At 40.8% G+C, this 23,132-nt stretch overlaps 3 protein-coding genes across 4 annotated transcripts in view; 2 read left to right on the top strand and 1 right to left on the bottom strand.

Annotated features, from left to right (window-relative positions):
• Positions 1–1,904: 1,904 nt before the first annotated feature.
• LOC125228065 (triadin-like) lies at positions 1,905–4,793 on the top strand. Of its 2 annotated transcripts, none has more exons than XM_048132511.1 (3): positions 1,905–2,187; positions 2,266–2,371; positions 2,475–4,793. In XM_048132511.1, the coding sequence occupies exons 1-3, from the start codon at positions 2,167–2,169 to the stop codon at positions 4,382–4,384; spliced, it is 2,037 nt and encodes a 678-aa protein (XP_047988468.1). In that variant the 5' UTR covers positions 1,905–2,166; the 3' UTR covers positions 4,385–4,793. The 2 variants fall into 2 exon arrangements, with proteins under 2 accessions (XP_047988468.1, XP_047988469.1); XM_048132512.1 differs by having other exon boundaries at positions 1,912–2,187; positions 2,979–4,793.
• Positions 4,794–5,548: 755 nt separating this feature from the next.
• LOC125227830 lies at positions 5,549–11,454 on the top strand. Its single transcript, XM_048132194.1, has 3 exons — positions 5,549–5,723; positions 8,719–8,944; positions 11,232–11,454. Exons 2-3 carry the CDS (start codon positions 8,726–8,728, stop codon positions 11,391–11,393), a joined length of 381 nt encoding a protein of 126 aa, XP_047988151.1. The 5' UTR covers positions 5,549–5,723; positions 8,719–8,725; the 3' UTR covers positions 11,394–11,454.
• Positions 11,455–11,497: 43 nt separating this feature from the next.
• Positions 11,498–23,132, bottom strand: part of LOC125228032 (nipped-B-like protein B) — a 33,867-nt gene continuing 22,232 nt past the window's right edge. The window contains exons 17-28 of the mRNA XM_048132473.1: positions 22,750–22,876; positions 22,116–22,350; positions 21,023–21,177; positions 20,477–20,741; positions 19,937–20,127; positions 17,704–17,900; positions 17,388–17,511; positions 17,151–17,297; positions 16,597–16,784; positions 12,865–13,039; positions 12,221–12,326; positions 11,498–11,508 (exon numbers count right to left, since the gene is read on the bottom strand). Coding sequence (XP_047988430.1) covers positions 11,498–11,508; positions 12,221–12,326; positions 12,865–13,039; positions 16,597–16,784; positions 17,151–17,297; positions 17,388–17,511; positions 17,704–17,900; positions 19,937–20,127; positions 20,477–20,741; positions 21,023–21,177; positions 22,116–22,350; positions 22,750–22,876 — 1,921 coding nt within the window. The remainder of the gene's footprint in view (positions 11,509–12,220; positions 12,327–12,864; positions 13,040–16,596; positions 16,785–17,150; positions 17,298–17,387; positions 17,512–17,703; positions 17,901–19,936; positions 20,128–20,476; positions 20,742–21,022; positions 21,178–22,115; positions 22,351–22,749; positions 22,877–23,132) is intronic.

Below are 23,132 nucleotides of genomic sequence, written 5' to 3'. Positions count from 1 at the left end.
AAATATGACTTTTATGTGGAATGTAATGACGTCTGTTTTTAAATTTGAGCTTCTTGTTACCTTTCCACACCATTTTCCACAGAACACCCCCCATTTAATTAAATTATAATACACTACAGGTGGACATCTTTAAGACATCAAAATACCCTTTTTCAATTTTTTTTTTACTGCGAAACACGCGCTGCTTTCGGGTCTGTTACTTGGTCGCTACTGATCGGGCACGGCGAGCGCCCGCGCTTATATCAGTGCAAATACTAGGAAGGCTGGCGACCGCGAGTCGTCTTGTAATGGATGTCTATAGGGGTTGGTCTGTGGTATTAAAATAACGCGAAACGCCGCACCGCAGAAATGTAGTCTGGCTCTGTCGTGCCAATACGCAAGAGCGATAGATAGCTACGAAAGAGATATTATTCTTAAACAAGCTCCTGTCTTTCATAGGCCAAACGTACGTGAGGCTAAAAGCTTCCCTGCATGGCGTGTTCATTGAGGAGCTCACTAGAACGAACAAATGGCTTTGATGAAACAAAAGGCCAAAAATCAAGCGCTGGCAGACCAAGAACTGATAACAGTCGGATTTGTGCTTCAGTTCAGTTCGGGCCAAGGCAAGGCATGGGAGAGAAATAGTTATTTGTTATACAAGGGGGCAAAGTTGTATTTTAACGCCGAGTGTGGAATTGAAAAACGAGCAAGTGAAAGGATTCTATAGTTGAACCACGAGCGAAGCGAGTGGTTCGAGAATAGAATCCTGAACTTGCGAGTTTTTTAACACGCGAGAAGTAAAATACATTTGCACCCGAGTGTAACACAAAACTTTTCCCCTCACTGTAGCGAGGAAACTACAACGCAAAAAATGCGTTTATCACTGCTTCCAGTAGTTCCACAGGTGGTAAATCATCTTTATTACTTAGATTCACCTACTTTTATCAATTTTAAAGCAGTTAATTTGACTTTATTCAAGGTCAAATTACTTTACCCACTAGTGGATAAAATGCGTTTTTACCCGCTGGTATTAAAGGACAAAACACGTGTTTCCGAGCTAGTGAGGGGAAAAGCAAATTACAGCAATGGCCAACTTGGACAGACATTGAAAAGTAGAGAGGTTCGACTCTGATTGCAGAACTGCAGAAGATCAAAACTTGGAATTAAATAAGTTAAGTAAATTATGCTCTCACGTTGTTCGGCCTTTGGCATATTTTGGTGTATTCCCGACTTCTAGGCCTTTTATAACATAATGGGCATCGGTAGTTTGCCACTACGTGCCCTTCGGTTTCCTAGTGCTTAGAAGTTTGTTCATCATCAATTCATCACGCTTACGCTCCTTTACTTATACATTGCGCCTGAGACGTTTGCGCCTTTGGCTTTAAGAGGCACTCGCTTTGGATCGTCGGATAGACTCTTAGCATTTAAGTAGTTTGGATAGCGATCATAGCGACGTAACTTTGCCATTGATGTCGTTCGGCCTCGCAACAATACGGTTCGTCAAGAGCTAGAATCATCTTTCACGGCGCCCTAGCAACAGTTCCCACCTTATGAATGTTGTACATGGTGGCATTATGGTGCAACTTCCCAGATAATCTCACAATCACAAACCTAGATTTTCAATAGCCGAATAAAATTCATTCCCGGCTCTTCTCGCCATTTTGGGCTATGTGGCTGTGCGCCCTCGCAATAACGATTTTGGCGCCCCCTTGCCATTCGGCGCCTAGAGCGGCCGCTCCACTCGCTCTACCCTTAATCCGGCCCTGCCTACATATTACGATCTTTATTCTCACTATTCTCAGTATTGTATAAATTGTAGTAGGTACTTACTCTTGCTTCAACGCTAGGCGCATATGGAAGGATGCTCCATCAAGTGTCCCGAGAGTACCACGTTTACAAAACGCCGGGAAAAATCCCCGCAAATATTTAGGAGGGCTCGTACCCCGGCGCCCCGTCGGCAGGTCATGACCCGCGGATGGAGTAAGCGGACATTGTGCCGAGATACGCTCGAGCGCGCGCTCTCGGTTGCACCGATCTTTCACCTGCGCAATATTCACGCCTATAAAACCTTGTCTTTGTAATATTGGCGCGTTACTTTCATTCCAAGCCGAACCAGAAAAGCAGCTCGAACTAGTTAGGAGTAGTGGACGTCTAGGGTTCTCTCTTGGGTTTTAACCCATCTCTAAAATGTCTAGACTTGGATGTCTGGTATGGATTGTTCTATCTTTTATAACGACAAGTATGTAAAAGTTCAGTGATTTAATTTTCAAATAATTTTATTTGCAGTTATTGATTTGGACGATATGTCAAGCAGTGCTCGCCAACGAAGATAACGAAAAAGGGTTCGTTCAACCTTTGGATTTTTCACCGATTTTTGCCGGCGATAACTCTGGTTAGTAAGCTACATTTGAGTATATTTTTAAGTATGTTTTAACAAATATTAGATAATCGCTTGCATATTAACAACCAAATCTTTAACGATATGGTTTTTTCAGGCCTGGCTTCAAACCCCGTTGCCGCAGCTTTGCTTAAACTAGACACGAGCCAGTACCCCAACTTGTTTGACTCTGTCGTCAGTAGTTCACTCGACTCCTTGCAAAGACGGGTAGCCCCTCAAGATAGGACTTTCGCTGCTGAAAATTTCGGTTTCAATCCGATTGCTAGCCAAAGTTTCCTTCCTCCACCGAAGCCGGCGCCGCTCGTGGCGCAGCCGGCACCGCGGGCTCCCCCACAACGTTTGGCGGCCTACCGCCAGCCGGCCTTAGCTCAATACGACATTAGACAGATACACGATGCCGACTACAAAGTGTACAAGCCCGAAGAAGACGAACAAGGAGAGATCCTATCTGCTTTAAAACAGCAGAACCCTACAGTAGCAGCATATTTTAAACCCGCCGTAACAAATTTAGAAGTAGCACACCCGCTTAAATACCGCAAGGAAGAATTGTTAGAAAACCCCGAAGCCGAACAAAACTATAAGCCCAATGGTTATATTGCAGGACCGCCCCGCTTGCGGCGTTACACGGGAGAACACAAAAGGCAAAACTTGAGAAAACGCTCCGAAGACGATGAAGAAGATGACCCCTATGACTATAAATCTGAGTACATTTCCAGACCAAAAGCGTTCGACGGTGGAGCCTACAGCAGCGCGTATAAAGAAGAAAAGGACCCCAACAAGGATTACGAATACCCTTACGGCTACGACTCTGGCTACGACCACAAGGAATACGAACGTATCAAGGAATTGTCAGAAAAGCAAGCAGCTGAAATAAAACAAAACCCTGGAAATTGCAAACAAGTCAACAGAGATGGTATGACATGTAATGTGTGCAAGGACCCCAAAACTGGAGGAAACTATGAATCCTGCTCTTACGTTGCGGAGCCAAAAAATAATAAATATGCTTACTCGAAGGAAAAAAAGTTCAACAGTAATGACGAACCCGACGAGCCAGAGGGCCAAAAAGAAGAGGCACCTAGTAAATCAGCAAAATACGAAGAAGCGAAAGAGGATGACAAGCCCTCCGAGGAATACTCAAAATTGAAAGCACCAAAGGAAGAAAGTGAAGAAGACGACTCAAAAGAGAAATATAAAGCATATTATGTGCACAGTTCTCAACCTACGCCGAGCGAAAAATTGCGCGCTGCCAGTGATGAAAGTTCCGAAGAAAAATCTGACACGCTAGTGAAACCTTATAACTACAAGCAAGCTTTACCTGAGTTCTACACTGATAATGAGCCCAAAAAAGACGTTGAACACGTATTAGCTGAATTCAAGAAAAAGGATAGATCGTCTTGTAACCAAGTTAATAAAAACGGTATGACCTGCTTCCAATGCGTCGATAAGAACGGCTTGAAAAATGAAGAGTGCATGTTCGTATCTGAATCGGCACCGAAAAAGAGTCATCTAGCATACCAGGAACTCAAAGAATTTCAATCACAGCCTCCAGCACCCCCCGTTGCTGCGACAAGCGAAGGCGCCGAGAGTAAAGTTGTAGCTGCCAACGCATCTCCTGCACAGAAAACTGCCGCGTACGTAGTGGCTAATACTGGGTATGGAAAAAAACTGAAACGGAAAAAAGCAAGCCAAGCCACACCAACTGCAGCTGCTACCAGCCCGGTAGCGGCGGTCGCCAGCGCCGTGCCTGCAGCGGCCGCGGCCGCGCCGTTGCCGGCAGCCGCGCGCCGGCTGAGAAGGAGCGTGGACGCCGAGGCTGAAGATCGAGCCGAAATCGCGGACGAGACTGAACTAGGGCCTGAAGAGTTCGCAGGCGCCGAGTCGAAAGCAGCTTATTGGGCGGAAACGATGCCTCGCTACAGTGCTGCTTTAGGTGTCACTTTGCCTGAATTCATGCTAGCGAGGTCGGAGCATGAAGCTTCGTTTGATGAAATAGTTGCAGGCGCGTAGGAGATTAAGGCTGAAGTTATTTGCTAATAGTGTTAGTAGAGCGTGTCCGTTGTCAACACCGTTTTTGATAAAGCCTAAACAGTAGGTAACGGGTACTTGTTGCGTAATCAAACTAAGATTTCACAGTTTGCCATGCTTGTCGATGCAGCAAATCAGGCGTGAAATTCCAAATAAAAACAAAACATGCAAGAAATAAAAATAGAAAGTATTGTTAAATGTGTTCTTATATCAAAGTCCATTAATTGTCACATTAGGAAATTTATATTTTCAGTATTAATATGTTTAATCAATAGTTACTTAACGACCTTAATGAGCCAAAAAGATCTTAAAGAACATATTTTTATATTCATGGATTGTTAATTGTTAACTAGTTTTAGATGTTTTTGAAATAAAATGACTATGTTATTGTTATGTTTGTTGTGATTTTAATTGTCAGTCATTATGAGTGGCAAATTTTATTTCTAGACAATGCTGGAAATTAAGGAAGCCTATAAAGTCGAAATTGCCCCGCTGTATCTTAACTTGATAGTCATTCGAAAATCGAAATGGCGCTGGTATAGGTTTCATTACTGTCATTTAAAAAAATAATCATCGTTATTAAGAGCATTAATTAGTCAAGTCCGAAAGAAAAGCTTTGCGATTCCGATACATTATTACCAAATAATATAAGTACGTTCAATATGAAGCTATTTAAAGTCAAAGAAACATGTGCATTGAATGGGTAAGGTGGCACATAAATAGATCGAGCAATAAGTTCCTAATCAATTTAGCGGTAGTATTAGACTATTCTCCTGTTCTTTGCCATTCTTGCCAGTATGTCTGCGTTACTTTCATTAGTCCATTTTTTTATGTTGTCAAGCCATGTGGTCCTCCTTTTTCCCCTTCCTCAAATGAAATGGCAAAGGTGGTCGCCGACGTCCGTTAGGGCATGGCAATGAAAGAAGAGACTATTCCCGAAGCAATCAGTTCATTCATATAGCTACATGTAGGCATGATCCAAATGGAAACTAACAGGCGTCATTGTATCATGAATTGTTGGCACGGATTTCGGCCAGCGTCCCAGATGTCAATAATGGTTTTAATGTTCCTATTTTACTGGGAATTGTCCAAGTTATCGTCATAAAGGAACTGTTTTGCACGATCGCAAACACACTGGGGAGAAAGTAATTAATTTCAGTTGTGATCCGTCCGCGCGCCGGCACTGTTCTGCGAATATAAATAAAACTGCTTGAGATTGAAAGCCAATAATAAAATTGGTATTGGGCAGCGCATGTTTTGAGCGACGGACGTTTTGCTTGGTGATAATCGAGGATTGTGATTACGAACATCAAAACCTGTAGTAAGTTGTAGATTACTATCTAATAATAGGACCTGTTTAACAACTTAAAATCCTAGGAAACGCATATACATAAATAATTAATTACACTAAGACAGTTCCCTCTCTTGTATTTTTAGGCTCTATAATGTTTTGTAAATTGTAATATTAAAATTGATATCCCGAAAGAATAGATCCACTATTTATCTAAACCTACTTCATGACCTAAGTATGTATGTTTAGGTACGTATAGCGATGTAATGTACCCATTGCAATCGTCTCATAAAAATGATTTTGATAAATTGCCAAGTAATATATGTAAAAAAACCGGTGCCTAAATGCGCAGCTCAATGACGTTCGAATTGCGTTTTCTGTTATTTCAGTGAATCTGGACAAATACGAGTATCTCTGCTGTTTGCCTTGATCCCATTCAATGTCGACATGCAATAACTAGTAAAAACTTTTTGCTTACTTTATTGAAAGTAGGTTAAACCTAAACGCCGATGAAGACAGATTTGGATACTAATTATTGTCCGTTAGTTAGGTATTAGGAACTTTGTTGATGTACGTTATTTTCAACGGCACAAAAATACCGTGCGTTTAAAAGCTTTGCAATTTCGATTTCTCTTCCGTTTGCAATTTCGATAAACTTAAAAAAACTGCACATTAGGTAGGTCACATACTGTCTAATCAAAAGTAATTATTAATTGGTATTTTTTTTAAAAGCCGAACGCCGAAGAAGAAAGTCATCAATATTCTGTATCTACATGTCTATCTGGGTAAAGTTCTATGGAGTGCACGAAGAGTAGGTACTATTGTACCATAGGCAACACTGTTATCTGTACATTTATAATCCTTATTAAGAGGGCATAAAGTGTACTTGGGCATTTTCAGAATTTGGGACCCCCCAATTAGCGAAAGTTGTTAACAAAACTTAACTCATTGTCAGTTTTGTGACGATAATTAAGCATGAAAATTCAATAAAAATATTGTTTTTGTGTTAATTAAATAAACTCTAAGCGTTAATCTACATTCAGAATGTGAAAAAAGTACATTTTTAGACAGATTTTAGGCTACCTAATGATTCTCCGACAATTTTTTAGCCGATTATCGATTCGCCGAATGCCATTTCGCAAAATGATCAAACTATCGCTGACACTTTTGGTCGACTAACGTTACGTAGAATCTTGGTTCGCATACAGTTCAGTTCGCTTCTGTGCAAATTATCCGAACTATTATTGGATATTTTTCATTTAGCAAAGTAATATTTTCGTTTAGGCCACGTTTAGTCGAATAACGTTTCGCATTTTAATACATCGTTAAACATTATTCGAATAAAGTGCACTTTTGTTGACTGTATATAGAAAAATAAATAAATATTTTACGAATTTCTTCCGCGGTATCACATTTTAAATTTTTGCATTTTATAAGGTACAGCCGGACAATTGCGACTGGGGGCAATTTGAAACTGATCAAATTTTTTTATGTTTTACACTATTAACTTGACTTTCATATGTATCCACTGAAAACTTCCTTATGGTGATTATAATAGTGGACAGAGACTCTAATTTAATAGTGCAAATAATGTGAAACATGGAAATAAATCGAGTAGATTATTGTCCCGAGTAGATAATAGAATAGAAAATTGTCCCCCGGTCGTAATTATTCGGCCTAAAAAGGTGTCGGCGAATCGTTGTCGGCGTACCGAAAATCGGCGTTTTTTTTTTCGGAATATCAATCGGTCACCCAGATTTTATGCTTAATTTATCGTCACAAAACTGACAGCGGGTTAATTTTTGTTAAACTTTTGCTAATTAGGGGGACCCTAAAAACTTCCCTAAACCCTTCTGAAAATGCCCACCTACCGATGGTTAGTTAAGAGTGTTGCTGTTAGTAAGTTGTTTAACTCGGCTACCTAATGATTCTCCGACAATTTTTTAGCCGATTATTGATTCGCCGACAACGATTCGCCGAATGCCATTTAGCCGAATAATCAAACTATCGCTGTCACTTTTGGTCGAATAACGTTACGTAGAATCTTGGTTCGCATACAGTTCAGTTCGCTTCTGTGCAAATTATCCGAACTATTATTGGACATTTTTCATTTAACAAAGTAATATTTTCGTTTAGGCCACGTTTAGTCGAATAACGTTTCACATTTTATAAATTGTTAAAATATTTTCGAATGAATGAATTATCGCTGTTGTAAAAAAAATACGCACTTAATAGACACTTTTTTTCTTAAACAATGTATAATGTGAAATTCTTTTCGTTGCGGTAATAATTTACATATTCTGGCAATTAACATGTTCTTAAACAGAAAAGTGCTAATTTCCGAATGGGAGAACTAAAAATTTTAAAAGTAAAAATTTGGTGAGTTGAAAGTAACTAAAATTAATCCTTAAAATCAGAACATTTTGACACGTTGAAATAAATGTGAGTTTCTTATAAACGATCTAACAACTAGATTTTTGAATCCGCAGGACAGTTTGTACGCAAGTTTCAGCCAACTCACCAAAAAAAAAACCAAATGATCACTCGACCTATTGTGTTTCGACTAATTTTTTGTCGGCCAATTTTTACAATTACTGAATGATTATTCGACGAAAAGTCAATCGGCGTATCAAATTTCTGCTTACCGACTCTGTTTACGAACAAATATTATGCGAAATGAGACTTTTCCAATCGTTATTCGGCCAAAAAAGACGTCGGCGAATCGTTGTCGGCGTACCGAAAATCGGCGTATTTTATTTCGGAATATCAATCGGGCACCGTTTAACTCGATAACGATGGGCGGCTGTGAGAAAGGAATGCTTGAGGTTTTGTGAGGAAATGGATGCTAGGCCATCGAGTGTAATGTGAGGTACTTAGTGTTATATTGTGTTGTACCTTTCTAATTTTATACGTTGTTATGTGTTATTTAAGTTTCATGGCGTATTAGCTCACTGTAATGTCATGTTAACGTATCGACAAAATAAAAAAATTAATAAAATAAAAAATAACACTGATGTTTTACCAGCTCCAGCATGAGCCGGGAAGGCAGCGAAGAGGTGCCGGCGGTGGAGGGCGCGCAGGAGGAGGAGTTCGAGGAAGAGCAGTTCGTGGACGTGCGCTCGCTGCCGCTGCGCCCGCCCGTGGCCGCCGCGCCGCCGCCGCAGCCCGTGCGCCGCCCGTGGCACCCCGTCATGTGGGACAGCTCCATCATCGGCATACCACCACCGGACTACTCACCGAACGCAGATGAGGTATGATTATCCTTCTTAGAGCCAGTTACATCAACCACAGTCAACAGACACATTGACATCAATGTCACGCAGCCGAAGTCTATGAACATTGCTATAAAAAATAGCGAACTCTATTTTGGTAACAGACAGTTTAGTGCAACCGACCCTTAGTTGATATATGTGACAATCCATAAGAAAAGGGCCCTTATGGCGGTTTCTAGTTACGGAGATATCGACGTTTTTGTAAAATCGTTCGAAATTATCGATTTTTGAATTTATGCAAAATAGTAAAATATACGAATAGACGTGCAATTGTAGCTTGGTTTCAGTAGTGTACGTTAAGTATTTCTATATTAAAATTCAGCTCAAAGTTTAGTAGAAAAGGGCCCTTATGCCAGAGCGCGTTCGAAAATATGAAAACTGTTGTTAAAAAATGTTGTAATTACTTACAACTTTCGTTTATAAGTTAGTTTATGTTATATAGGTACGATTCAATGAAGTACTTTGATACCTAATTTAAAAATTACCCGATTTAGGTACCTAGTCGTCACTTTAAAATAAAAAAGTTTATTCTTACCGTAAACTGCTGCAACATTGCCCCGTGGCTTCAACTTAAGGAAACAAACACTTTATTTATAAATGCAATTATAGGCACAGTTGATGCCAATGTTGCAGCAGTTGACGGTACGTAGTTTATGAATGGTCCCTTATTGGTGACATTATCGGTGGTAAGATGTGTTTTCATCCGATATACTAAGGGCCGGTTGCACCAAACCGTCTGGCACCGTTAAAGCGTTCGTTAAATTTTATTGTATGAGAAGTTCCATAGAAATCTGCTGAGTGACGATGATGTGTCTGTCAAATGTGGTTGGTGCAACTGGCCCTAAGTGTCTTAAATAATTAAAAAACAAATATTAAGAATTACAAATCGATCTGGTAGGTACTGTGTGAATTAATAATTATAATAAACGTTTTATGAGAATTACTGATTAATGATCAAGATTTTAAGTTTACTTCATATAACATTTTTTCTTTGGTATTCTGTTATAATACAAGATAAGTAACTAAAATAATAAAATACATTAGCAATGAGTAATTTTTATCTGTGATGGTCATAAGGGCCCTTTTCCCAAATGTATGGGAGTCAATAATTTGTGATTTTTATGTAACTTTAAAAATTTATAAATAAAAAAATAAGACATGCAGAATAATTCTGACACTTTAGTTATAAATGTGTAGACTGATTAAATATAATTTAGAAGTCTCTATACGAAAATTATTATTATTATAGGAGCAGATGTTAAATATTCTAATTGTGATATTCTGATTAAAATATACATATTTAATGAACCATGGGATTTTATTTCTATCCTTAAATGTAAGTTGAAACATATATAACTATGTACTATAGTTCAGATAGCAACATATTAGAAGAAAAGCCAAAAAAATATGTTTTCCTAATTTTTTTCTTATAAGCGACTTGCCCTAATCAAAGCTCGATTTTTCATGATCTGGAAGTCGATGAAACACAATCACAACTGATTCTCAAAGAAATGTACCTTGAGATACACAATCAATCGTCATCTATGTAACTTCCAATGGGAACACCCTTAAAGTGAGTTTCAAACTTCTTTTCACGTTTTCTCAAAAGTGCAATACTTAGCATGTGTATGCTTGATGATTTTTTTAAAAAAAAGTACGTGGCCTAGGGCCATGATTTTTTTTGTATTAGATAGCTTATTTAATGCAGATTTAGGATCTGTGCCTAACTCAATACCTGCCATAAGGGCCTTTCTGTGATGGATTGTCACATATGTTTTACACGTAAGCATGAGGTAGTACTGTCCAATTAAGACAGAGCGTTAAATCGTGCTGATATCGTGCCAGATTTATCGTTGAATATGCGATGTCAAAAATAGCGCCACGTCAAAACAAAATTTAAAGAACGTCTTTAAATTAATCTTAGATCATCAAAGGCAAAGACGATTCTCAAATCACTTTAAAAAATTGATGGTTTTTAACTAACGTTAAATATAGGTGGTATAAAAAAATTATTATTTTTCACATTCATTCTGGTGTTTTTTTTTCTCATGCACATTTGCCAATAACGTTTATGGCTTTCTCTTAGAAAATGGTTTTCATACATCATATGCCATATAAGCCTTTCCTTTCTATATTTCTCCGCTCTGTCTAAAGAAATTTCAGATAAAATGGTTTTTATTGAGCTTGAAGCATAAGAACTAGGAGCCATATGTATTGGAAAGCTACATAATTTCTTTATCTCACTGAATGCTTTTAATTTGACTAGGGCACACAACCAGGCGGCGAGTACCCGCACAAGCAGCGCCTGCGCAACCTGAAGCGGCTGGTGGCGGAGGGCAAGGTCAAGCCCACCAAGGAAAACCTCATCTTCTTCCTCTGCAACAAGTTCGCCGTTTCCGAGGAGAGGGCCAACAAGATTTCCTGCTAGGAGACCCCTTCAATGTTTATGTGTCGTTCGTAAAAGTTATATATACGAAACTTTCTATATTTTACATTTATTTATTTTAAATTGTGATATTTGTAAGTGTCGCGCTATAATATCTCTGAATAATAAACAGGGTTGTAAATATAAAAAAATAATATTTGTAAAAATCTAGCCTTGTAACTTTAATGTCTTCTTAATCATAAGAAATGCAATTATTGCAGCGTGCTCCGCGTCAACATCGCTAGGTCACTCGTTACATAGACTCGAGTTTTAAAACGCACGCCGAACGCGTCTCGAGATAAAATCGATCGACGCACAATTAAAATTGACCCTCGATTTTAAATATTCGAATTCGCCGCCGTCCACAAATAATATTCGAATTCGCCGCCGTCCACGAATAATATCGAATCGAAGCGGTACAACAGTTAAGACTACGGTCAAGAAACTCAAGTCCGGGTAGGTACATATACTATATATTCTTCATAAAAATTATCTACACACAAGACTTTTAATATAAACAAAATCGAGTTTCTCAGATATAACTTACGCAAAGAATTAAGATCGCCGGGCGCGCCGGAGACGGCGGGGGCGGAGGCGGGCGGCGCGGCGGACACGCGCCGGCGCCGCCGCGCGTCCGGCGCGACCAATAAATAATCAATCTCGCGGGTCCCCGCCGGGGCTCGCGAGTCTAATCGTCTCTATGTGTAAAGTTCTCGGGCACGGGCACGGGCACGGCACTGATCACTGCGCGGCGGCGCGCGCGCGCTAGGTGGCGGGCGGCGGCGCGGGCGGCGCGGGCGCGGGCGGCGGCGGCGGCGCGGCGGGCGTACCGGCCGGCGCCGCCGCGGTACCGCCCGCCGCCGCCGCCGCCCCGCTCGGCGTGAACTCCTCGTCCTCCTCCTCTTCGGGGTCGAATTTCAGCATCAGCTGCTTGAACTGGTGGAAATTAAAACGGGATTAGATGGACGCGACATTTTTACACCGAGTACAGGGTTATTAGAATCGAAAGATCTCGGCTGATTATTTATAAACCTAAGCTATTAAGATATTAATACTAATCGAATAGCTTAGGTGATAGCTGAAGAATACGATTTAATCATGACTCCGACTTTGAGACCCTACGATAAACCGAAATGATTGATTGTAAATATCCACCCTTGACATGGACTTTTAAAGCCGAAGCGCGAACATTAACACAGGAGTAATACGGAACGGTCATGGAATGGTGTGTCGGTAGGAAACGATGTCAATGATAACTTTTGTAACAATTTGAACTTTCCAACTCTGACAAAAGTACGACAGATTTAAAAACACGTATAAACACCTCCATGTAATTATCCACCGGCCGCGTTCATCGAGCTCGTCACGTACTTGTGCAATAGCGGCTCAAACACCGACGCTTGCCGCCGCGACATCGCCTTCTCACATACATTCAGATCTCCACCGAGATCACATTGGAGCCACCTGTACATACCTCGAGGTAATCGTCGACCAGCCGGCGGCGACCGCGCTCGTCGAGCTCGTCGTCCTGCGGCGCATCTCGCAGCTGCGCGATGGTGGCGCGCGGCTCGAACACCGGCGCTTGCCGCCGCGACACCGCCTTCTCGTACACCTTTACGCTCTCCGACGGCGAGTATTGGTTGATTTTTCTGTAACAAATACGCTAAATTAAACAACTATACGATAATATTGTCTTCGGTCACCGCGATAGATACTCATGAAATAAAACTATGGAAACGGATTATATTTTTTGCACGATATTCGAAACCTAAAGCATATATATGTATATAAGAGAGTGGCAATACTGTTGACAGTCGTATATATGTCCTTTTCTAGCATTCTACGTCCGTCTCTTTCACACACAACTAACAAGTCCCACCACCTTATGGCAGGCAGGCTTATGGTTTTTTACTATCAAGATCGTTACTTTTAATCACCCATTATATCTTATACCTTTAAACAAGCAATTCTTGTATATTTATTTATTTATATATATATGTTATGGACCAAGTGATAAATCGGGCACTATACATAATGCCCGGGCATTATGAATAATGCCCATTGTGAGTGGGCAGTTTGATAATAACTATTCAAATAATTAAATTGCCCGGGCATTATACATAATGCCCATCCTCTGTTGGGCAAAGTAATAATAACACATCAAATAGCTGAATTTTGCCCGGGCATTATACATAATGCCCATCCTCTGTTGGGCAAAGTGATAATAACATATCGAATAGCTGAATTTTGCCCGGGCATTATACATAATGCCCATCCTCTGTTGGGCAAAGTAATAATACCACACCGAATAGCTGAATTTTGCCCGGGCATTATACATAATGCCCATCCTCTGTTGTGCAAAGTGATAATAACATACCGAATAGCTGAATTTTGCCCGGGCATTATACATAGTGCCCATCCTCTGTTGGGCAAAGTAATAATAACACACCAAATAACTGAATTTTGCCCAAGAATAGAGATTTTTTTATTTCATTTACACAAAGAAAATTACACAGTATGAGAATCCATACTAATATTATAAATGAGAAAGTGTCATAACGTCGGCGGCCTGCTGAACGGATCACCGGAATCTGGCTACCGCAGTCTCACCTCTCGACAACCTTTCAGCCACTCTTTAAGTGTTGCTCTGTTGTCGCACCGTGTGTGCGGCCGTTTTGCAGGGCCCACTCAATGAGTTGGCAAGTCACCGCCTGTCTTTTACAATTGTGAGACTTATTGTCAGGTGTCCGATAGTTTTCTCCCATAGCCCTCTATCCAGTTCATCCAACTTATAAAACAATAACCCATGACTTTAGCTCCCATCGTAGCACAAAAGTGCTGCAGTGCAATAGTCTTTGCACCTGTACCGGGGACCATCTACGGTTGTATCATATCATATTGTGCGCTCGGGGTGGTATCCGCCAAGTGTATCCCTTGCCTTTAGATTAAAATGTCTTAAAAGGCCTCTCTGCTGTTGGCTTTGGCCCCACGCATGCCTCCCAAAGGTCCACGCATGTCCATGATCCAGAAATATGCAAAAGACACACCGAATAGCTGAATTTTGCCCGGGCATTATACATAATGCCGATCCTCTGTTGGGCAAAGTGATAATAACATACCGAATAGCTCAATTTCGCCCGGGAATTATACATAATGCCCGTCCTCTGTTGGGCAGAGTAATACTAAAACATGTAGCAAAGCTAATAGATGGATTGGCGCAGCTTCAGCAGACTTTCGTGCCGATCTGTTCAAGAGACTGTATGCAGTTTCATATCAAACTACAAAGGACACCGTCGCGAGCCGCCTGCAGTGACGTAGGACCTCTCGATGTCAAGGATGGCTAAGATAGGATTTATAATCAATGATTTAGAGTTAAACGACAAGTCCGACATAGGCCGCAGATCAGAGCTCGCTTCGAGCCTTAGTGAGACATAGATGATGTCGGGGGAGGGCGAGAGCCATAAGGCAGAGCTACCGGTAAGCGCTATCATAAAAGTGTACTTTCACGCATGGCAAAGATGGTGAAACGCCTAGTTTGTTTAGTAGGTATGACCAAGTGTCCCTTTCTCGCTAGGAGAGGGATAAAATAGCACTTTAGGTGTCAAAAAGCAATTGTTAATAAACTTAGATGATGAACTAGCTCTGCAGAATGCGTACGTAAATGCATGCTTTCAGATTTGAGGAGTTCCCTCGATTTCTCCAGGATCCAACATCAGAACTGGGTTCTGATAAAAATGAGACCAATCTGTATGCATATATATTCAATAAAAAAAAATCTAAATCGGTCCAGTAACGGCGGAGATATCGTGGAACAAACATAAAAAAAATACAGACGAATTGAGAACCACCTTCCTTGAGATTTAAGGGCGGCGGTTAAAAAGTATGCTTATTCAAGAAAGCGCAATTTACATTTCATTATTTGTTAGGAAACACCCAGTATACTTATTAAACTTATTATCAAATTGCCCAACAATCACGTAGCAGTATCATAATGCCCGGGCAATGTGATAAAAATGGCGTTCATGGAAACTTGTTAAACTTATTATAAAATTGCCCAACAATCACGTAGCAGTATCATAATGACCGGGCAATGTGATAAAAAATGGCGTTCATGCAAACTTGTTAAACTTATTATCAATTTGCCCAACGATCACGTAGCATTATCATAATGACCGGGCAATGTGATAAAAAATGGCGTCTAGGCAATGATTAATCACTTTGCCCAATACAGCTAGGCATTATTCATAATGCCCGGGCATTATACATAATGCCCTTATTAATCACTTGGTCCATAACATATATACCGACGACGATCTCGGAAACCGCTCTAACGAATTCGCTGAAATTTGTTATGTGGGGGTTTTCGGGGGTGAAAAACCGATCTAGCGTAGCCTTAGATCCCGGAACAGGCGAATTTTCGAGTTTTCATGCGTTTTTCTTTAGTTAGTAAACGTAAAATATGGTCGTTAATTTCGCCGATTGCGCATCGGCTCCGCATAGCTCAGTCGTACGAGGTCGGTCTAATGTTCGCAGACAGATCGCAGGTGTCAGTGTTTCGAATCCCGGCCAGAATTTTTTTTTTTTTTTTTTTTTTTTTTTTCATTTATAAGAGTTTTTTTTATTATTTTAAGACGTGATATAATAAAATAAAACCGAGCGAAGCGCGGTCCACCAGATTCAAATTTTAACTGTACACCAAAATGAGGTCTTCAATTGATTTAGCAAATATTAAAAACAAAATTGTTTTACGTAACGTAAATACGTATAAATACATATGAACATAGCTACATAATTTGTATCATGTAGATACTCCCAACACATCCAATCACTCTTTACCAAATGAAGTTTATCTTCAAAAGGACTTTTTACTTTATAAAGTCCGTCCGTACTAAAAAGAAGTCCCTATTGAAAAGACACTCCTCAACTGAGCTAAGGAAGTTCAGCTTCAGCAGAAGAGTGTGACATGAACCAGAAGAGTGCGAAGCTTTTCAATATTTTTTTATAGAGAGTCAGATGCATATTCTTATGAAAATAGCACCAGCACAAACACAGAATAACCTTAAAATGTAGGTTAAATGTATGTTAAATATAAGCTTTCTCCTAACAGGATTATGATACAGTCATATACATTATGATAAAATGAAGAATTACAAAAAACCTATAGGGCCGAGGAGTCAAAGAGGTAAGATAATAAAGTGTTACTGACGCGTCGGTGAAGCCGTAGAGTTGCTTGAGGTGCTGCTTGAGCACGAGCAGCAGCAGACAGCCGCGCGCCTGGCGCATGGCGTCGGCCAGCGGCCGCGTGCACGCCGGCAGCCGCGCCACCAGCGCCTCCGCTTCCTCCTCGTCCTCCTCCTCTTCCTCCTTCTCCTCTGCGTTTGTGCTCACCAGACCCTGAGACGGAGGATTTATTTGTCACAAACGCAAATATTTCTATTATGAAGTTCAGATGTATTCCATACAAATTATAGTCTGGTTGCAACCCGTTTATATCCAACCTACACGGTGATGACATTTGCCAAGGTATCAAGGTGTTGGTATGCACGTGTGCAAAGTGTCAGATCAGCTATGCAAAACAAGAACACTAACATTGTAGACAACATACCAAAATCAGTCTATTGTAAGTCAGGGGTTGCAGATCAAATTTCGGTAAGGGAACAAACATGTGTATCATTTTGACGTGGTTCTTTTTTAGCACTTTTAAATAATAATAGTTCTGTAACTGCTATACTTGCAAACCCGTCACATTTATTAACTTACCTCACGAAAAACTTGTAGTAAGTTTGATCCAGACGTAGATATGATGATGTCAATGTGATGAATTATAAAAAGTGGTTCGTCTTGTACTTGATACGGGAAGTAACTCAAATTATCTGCCAGGTACAACATTTGATCCAAAGGCGCAGTCTGTAAACAAGTTTATTTATGAAAGTCTCTTTTTATAGGTACTTTAGACATGTTGGATGAATATTTTAATTACATTGAATGGGTACTTACGGAAACATCGTCAAATTGCTTAAGTAATGATAAAACCAGCGCTCTCCTTTGCGGACGCGTATTACGTAATAATGAATATAAAAATCCATTCAGAGACGAAGGCAGTTCGTCTTGATCTTTTTTCCTGAAATGGTATTAGTAAATTTAATATTTTTTTATGTCATTATTCTAAATAATTAAATTTAATAGTCATAAAATAAATGTCCTTTTCGAGTAAAAGATCTCAGTTTGTAGCTATGTTGTCTGTGTTTATTCGTCGACAAAGTGGGGCATTTGACTAGATTTTGAAACAAATATGAAAGTCCTCTCAAATTACCTAAATCCTCGAATGACTTCATTCTTGGCGCTAGTCTGAATTATTTTTTGTAACTGATAAGACAGCTTGATGCCAAGTTGCGCCTTCATGTGGATGAACCCAGGGTATTTCTTATCTATTTCTTGTAGGTTTTTGTCCGCTGCGTGAGATACTGTTACTTCTAAGTCAGTACTCATGCAGATCAAATATGGAACAATCTGAAAATAAATTGTTATTAAATAATCAGACAGAAATGAGAATTTGGTACAATGAATCCTCTTAATAACAATAACGTAAAAAGTCACAGGACAGGATCTAAAAATATGATTTAAGCCTTTCTAAGGCATAGGGAATATATTTCCCACCAAATTTTGAACTCTATATCACAGTGATAGGGTTCAATTTTGCATAATTCTCTGACCTTATGCCTTATAAAGTGTTAAATAGTCTTCAATCTTAAAGGGGCCCTTTTAACGTCGGCATTGAGTCAGCGAAATGGACAATGTTGTTTGACAGGACTCGGGAGTCTCGGACTCGCTTGGTAGAGGCAAGGGTCTTTAACTCATGGGCAGGGTCACCCATACTATACAGATATACAGACTTTATTGGTAAATATAAAATATACATATTACACGTCATAGCCTTAAAACTAGTTAAAACAATTACACTGAATTCGTCCATTTTAAATGAATTAAAACAAATTTAGGACATTATACATTAGGTTCACAGAACTAAATTATTTATAAATACTTAAACCTGGGAAAAGTGTAGGTAGTTACTACAAAAACCTGATTATCAGACGGTGCTGGGTCAATTACTCACCGGAGCATTTATAAAGTCAGCGATACGATAGTATGCCTTATCTATAAGAAACGATTTAAGTTTCTTTTTGAATATGGCATCACTTGTCGAGTCTTTGATGGCATTAGGCACAGAATTGTATGCAATAGGTCCCATGACGTCAAGCGATAGTCGAGACTTCGCGAGTCGTTGCTTTGGGATTTGCAATCGTGGTCGTCTACGCGACTGAGTGCAGGATATTTTTGAGCTATATTTAAAGTTGATTATGTTGGACCTTACATACATGCACACAGTCATACGGTTATGTATACAGATGGCAACGTTAGAATTTCATATTTTTGAAACAACGACTCAGCCGGATGATCAAAAGGTTTTCCATCGATTATACGCAGGGCTCGTTTCTGTATTTTAAATGCTCTGTCGCGGTCTGCTGCTGTGCACCAGAGGTCCACACCCTGCGTGAGAATCGAGTGGAAATATCCATAATAGGCAGTTTTCATGTTGTCTATAGATAGACTGGGCGCCAACCTGGAGAGTGCAAAGCACGCTGCGGCCAGTTTATCACAAGTCGCCTGTATGTGTGGGGCCCACTTTAGGCCGGCGTCAATATGAAAGCCCAGGTACTTAGCCGTTTCGACTTGCGGAATTGGAACGTTATTTAATGAGATATTCAATCCCGGTTTATTTGGCTTTCTTAATTGGAAGTGAACAATATTTGTTTTGTCTAAGTTTAAAACCATCCCATTGGCAGAAAACCAATTAACCAATTGATTAATGACATGACAAATTTTTGATTTTAAACCATCGTAATCATCTGCATGTACAATGACGCAGGTATCATCGGCAAACATAACATATTCCTGGCCCGGGCAAGCAGTGGTGATATCATTTACAAGGACCAGGAATAGGCTATTTCCACACACAGACCCCTGGGGCACGGCGCAGTTACCTATAGACTCCATGTCAGATTTCGAGTTTAGTACATACGTACATTGTTTACGCTCATATAAAAACGATTTTATTATGTTAAGGAAGGTACCGGTGACTCCGTAGTAGGATAGTTTATTAAGGAGGAGCGAGTGGTCTATCATTTCGAAGGCGCGCGACAGGTCGCAGAAAATAGCAGCTACCTGTCGCGAGCCCTCGAGATGTGCCCGCACTCGCCCCACCACTTCGCGCGCAGCATCAGTTGTCGATCGGCCCGGCTGATAGGCATACTGCTGACTGTTCAGTAATCTACTACTAACATCATTTGCGCGTCGGCATCATGTCAACGCTACGGAAAATGTTGTCGCCGTGAAGTTGAGCTAACATTGCGTTGAGCAGTCATAGTTGACTACGCACCGATGCTAGGGAGACGCGTGGTTGGAGTATCTATAAGGCGTATGGTCGGAAGACGAGTTATAGGGGAGTGTCTAGGTGTAAAGTCGTGTGTGCGTGTGTGTGTGTGTACCTGCACGGGGTGCACTAGGCCCTGCGCGAGCACTAGCTGCACGACCTTCATGGCGCTGGAGCGCACGAGCGTGCTGGGGTGCAGGAAGGCGCCGAGGATCTCCTTCAGGTACAGCTGGATCACCGTCGACGCCATGCCCGACGACACGTCACCCATCTCCTTCAGGTTCTCTAGTTTTGATCGTTTCGACCCTGTTGAAGAAGAATGTTCGGTGTAACTTCCACTCAGAAGTCGTAAGATAAGAACGCCGACGATCTTCAAACCATTTTTGGCTGTCTTGTATTTCATAAATCATTTACGATCAATACGATCATTTACATTATTTTGCTTCCATAAATAGAACTTATGTAACTTATTCACTAGAGTTCTATGGCTAAATTTACACTTAAAATAATTGCAATAGAATAGAGGTAAAAAACCAATCAATATTTTATCTACCATTCTAACATATTTTTACGTGTTTAAAATTGATACACATATGTATGTAGTTAATGTACACAAAAGTAAAAAGGTGTATAGTTATTTTATGTTAAAACTTACATTCCTTGTCCTGTCTGATCATTCTCTGTTCCTCCTCTTGTAAATACATTTCGACATTCCTGAGCACATCCGCTTTCATTTCTATGGGCGCGAGGTCAGAAGTTAGGAGCTGATGGTAGAACTCTTTAAGTTCTGGCCTCAGCATGAACTCGTAATGCCTGACGCAGACGGAACCCAGCGCTTTAAGTGTATGAGACACGAAATCTTCATCTTCTAGTCCCACAAAGAACATCAACGTTGTGAACAATTGTTCTTTGATATCAATCTGGAAAAAATAAATAAAGATCAGAACTTGAATGTAGATAAAGAGTAGCCAAGAGTCGAATGGATAAAAACGATTAAAGCTGTAAGTTTGTATTGAATGTCAAGGCTTTATGATACAGTTTTTTTTTATTTTGGCTACAGGCTACATGATATAATTACATACTTATGCCTTAATAGATATTTAGAACGTCGACGCCTATGTTAAGGAAAAAAAAAGTTACTGACAAGACCCCATTGCGCGGGAGAAGTTAACGAGGGGTTACGCTTATTAATATAACTTACTGCAAGGCCATCAATGACTTTGGGGTCGGTGAAGTCGAAATATCGCAATAACAGGCCCACTATGAAGAGCGACCGCCGGAACTGGGGCCTCGCGTGCAGGGTGCGCGTTATGTCAGGGTTCCTCTGCCAACTCGACTTCCATTGCAAAAGTATTCCTAGAACAAAAAGATTTAGATACAGCCTTGTTTTACAGACGTCGTACGATCTAGAAGAAATAATAGACTGTCAGCGATAATCTCTTCTGATCTAATTCGGCCACAGTGACTGTGTGCTCTAGAGTAGGCGTTTTTGATTCACGATATTAAAGTGTATCTATTCCACTCTCTGGTGCACCTATACGTGGAGCAACTTTATTAATATATATTCAAGCGTATTGTCGGCAGGCCAGCAGACCATCTACAAATTGGTAAAAAAAATAAGCTTGGAGAACGCAAGTAATCAACTTCTGAAAACCGAATATCTTGTTTCTATATTTATCGTCTGTTTTATAAAGCGGTATAACATTATGAAGAGTATCAAAACAAACCAAGTCGTGTTTTAGTTTGAGTAACCGGCATACAAAAAAGCTATGTTTATGCAACGTAATTTTCTCTAGCTCGTATTGTGCCTTACTATAGATTTAGATTTGACAAATTTGCACGTTATCTTGGATGACATTGCGCACGCTATCATATCTCCACGTCGAACATAATGTGAAGCCAGAGTTAATGTCGAGCTGCCCGCGCTACAGGATCAGCTTCACGGCGCTGCCGCGCCCGCACCGCTACAGGATCACGTACCGTGGTACTTGAACACGTCGCGGATGGCGTGCGCGTGAGGTTGTTGACGATCGCTGCAGGCGGCGATGACAGCCGCGCCGGAACACGGCGTCCTCCTCCAGCCGCGCCGGAACACCTCGCTACAGGAACGTCACGTACCGTGGTACTTGTTGAACACGTCGCGGATGAGCTTGTAGTTGCGCGTGAGGTTGTTGACGATGGCGGCGAGCAGCGCGATGCAGGCGGCGATGACGAGCTGCCCGCGCTGCAGGATCAGCTTCACGGCGTCCTCCTCCAGCCGCGCCGGAACACCTCGCTACAGGAACGTCACGTACCGTGGTACTTGTTGAACACGTCGCGGATGAGCTTGTAGTTGCGCGTGAGGTTGTTGACGATGGCGGCGAGCAGCGCGATGCAGGCGGCGATGACGAGCTGCCCGCGCTGCAGGATCAGCTTCACGGCGTCCTCCTCCAGCTGCGCCAGGAACACCTCGCTCGGGTGCTCCATCAGCGGCACCACTAGTTCCAGCGTCGACGCCACCGTCGACGTTATTTGTTGCTCGTATTGGTTCTGCGAATACGAGTATAAAATATTGCTATAAAAAAGTTGATATGTGATTTTTCTAGACTTTGGAGAAGATACAATAGACGTCAAATGGTGATAATTAAGAACATTAAAGTCAACATTTTGGAGCACTTGTTGCAACAAGAAAATTACATTAAGATCAACATAAGAGGATGAAGAGGCCGTGAGAAGCCTATATGTTCTTTTATGGTTCAGGTCAAACATAGAATTAATCATTATCGTATCGGGATCTAAAAAAATGCAGATACGCGGGATGAATTGCGTTACTAAGGTTAAATAAAACTTTTTATTACTTTAAGTAAGAGTGCTGCGTGTAATGTTTAATCGCGTGTCACTTATCTTAGTAAATAAATTAAATATTGACCAATAGTGATAACCACTCACCTGGCATTTTAAACTCAGGTACGGTTGTAGAGTCAAGGCGTGATTAACTAATAGTTGTGGCCTAATTTTAGCGAATAAATGCAGAGTGGAAAGACACGCAAGTATCCTTTGAGATGATCCACTCCCTGAAAAGAAAGAAAATGTATTAATATTATGAAACACAGCTATGCACTAACAAATCTATTTAAGTGTCTACAACGTTATGATGATAAATATGTGAAAATTACAATACGGTCAAGATGATAAGACACATCAAGATGGTACTCGGGATCTGATGATGGAGCCAGAAGGTAGTCACCAGTACCAGTGAACCATGTAAGTAAACGACTTCGTGTTTAGGCTCGTTGGGTTCGTCTCAACAAGACCTTTGACAAGAGGTGGTA

The sequence above is a fragment of the Leguminivora glycinivorella genome, chromosome 7 (genome assembly GCF_023078275.1).
Source record: "Leguminivora glycinivorella isolate SPB_JAAS2020 chromosome 7, LegGlyc_1.1, whole genome shotgun sequence".
NCBI lineage: Eukaryota > Metazoa > Arthropoda > Insecta > Lepidoptera > Tortricidae > Leguminivora > Leguminivora glycinivorella.
This window is presented reverse-complemented; position numbering and strand designations above follow the sequence as displayed.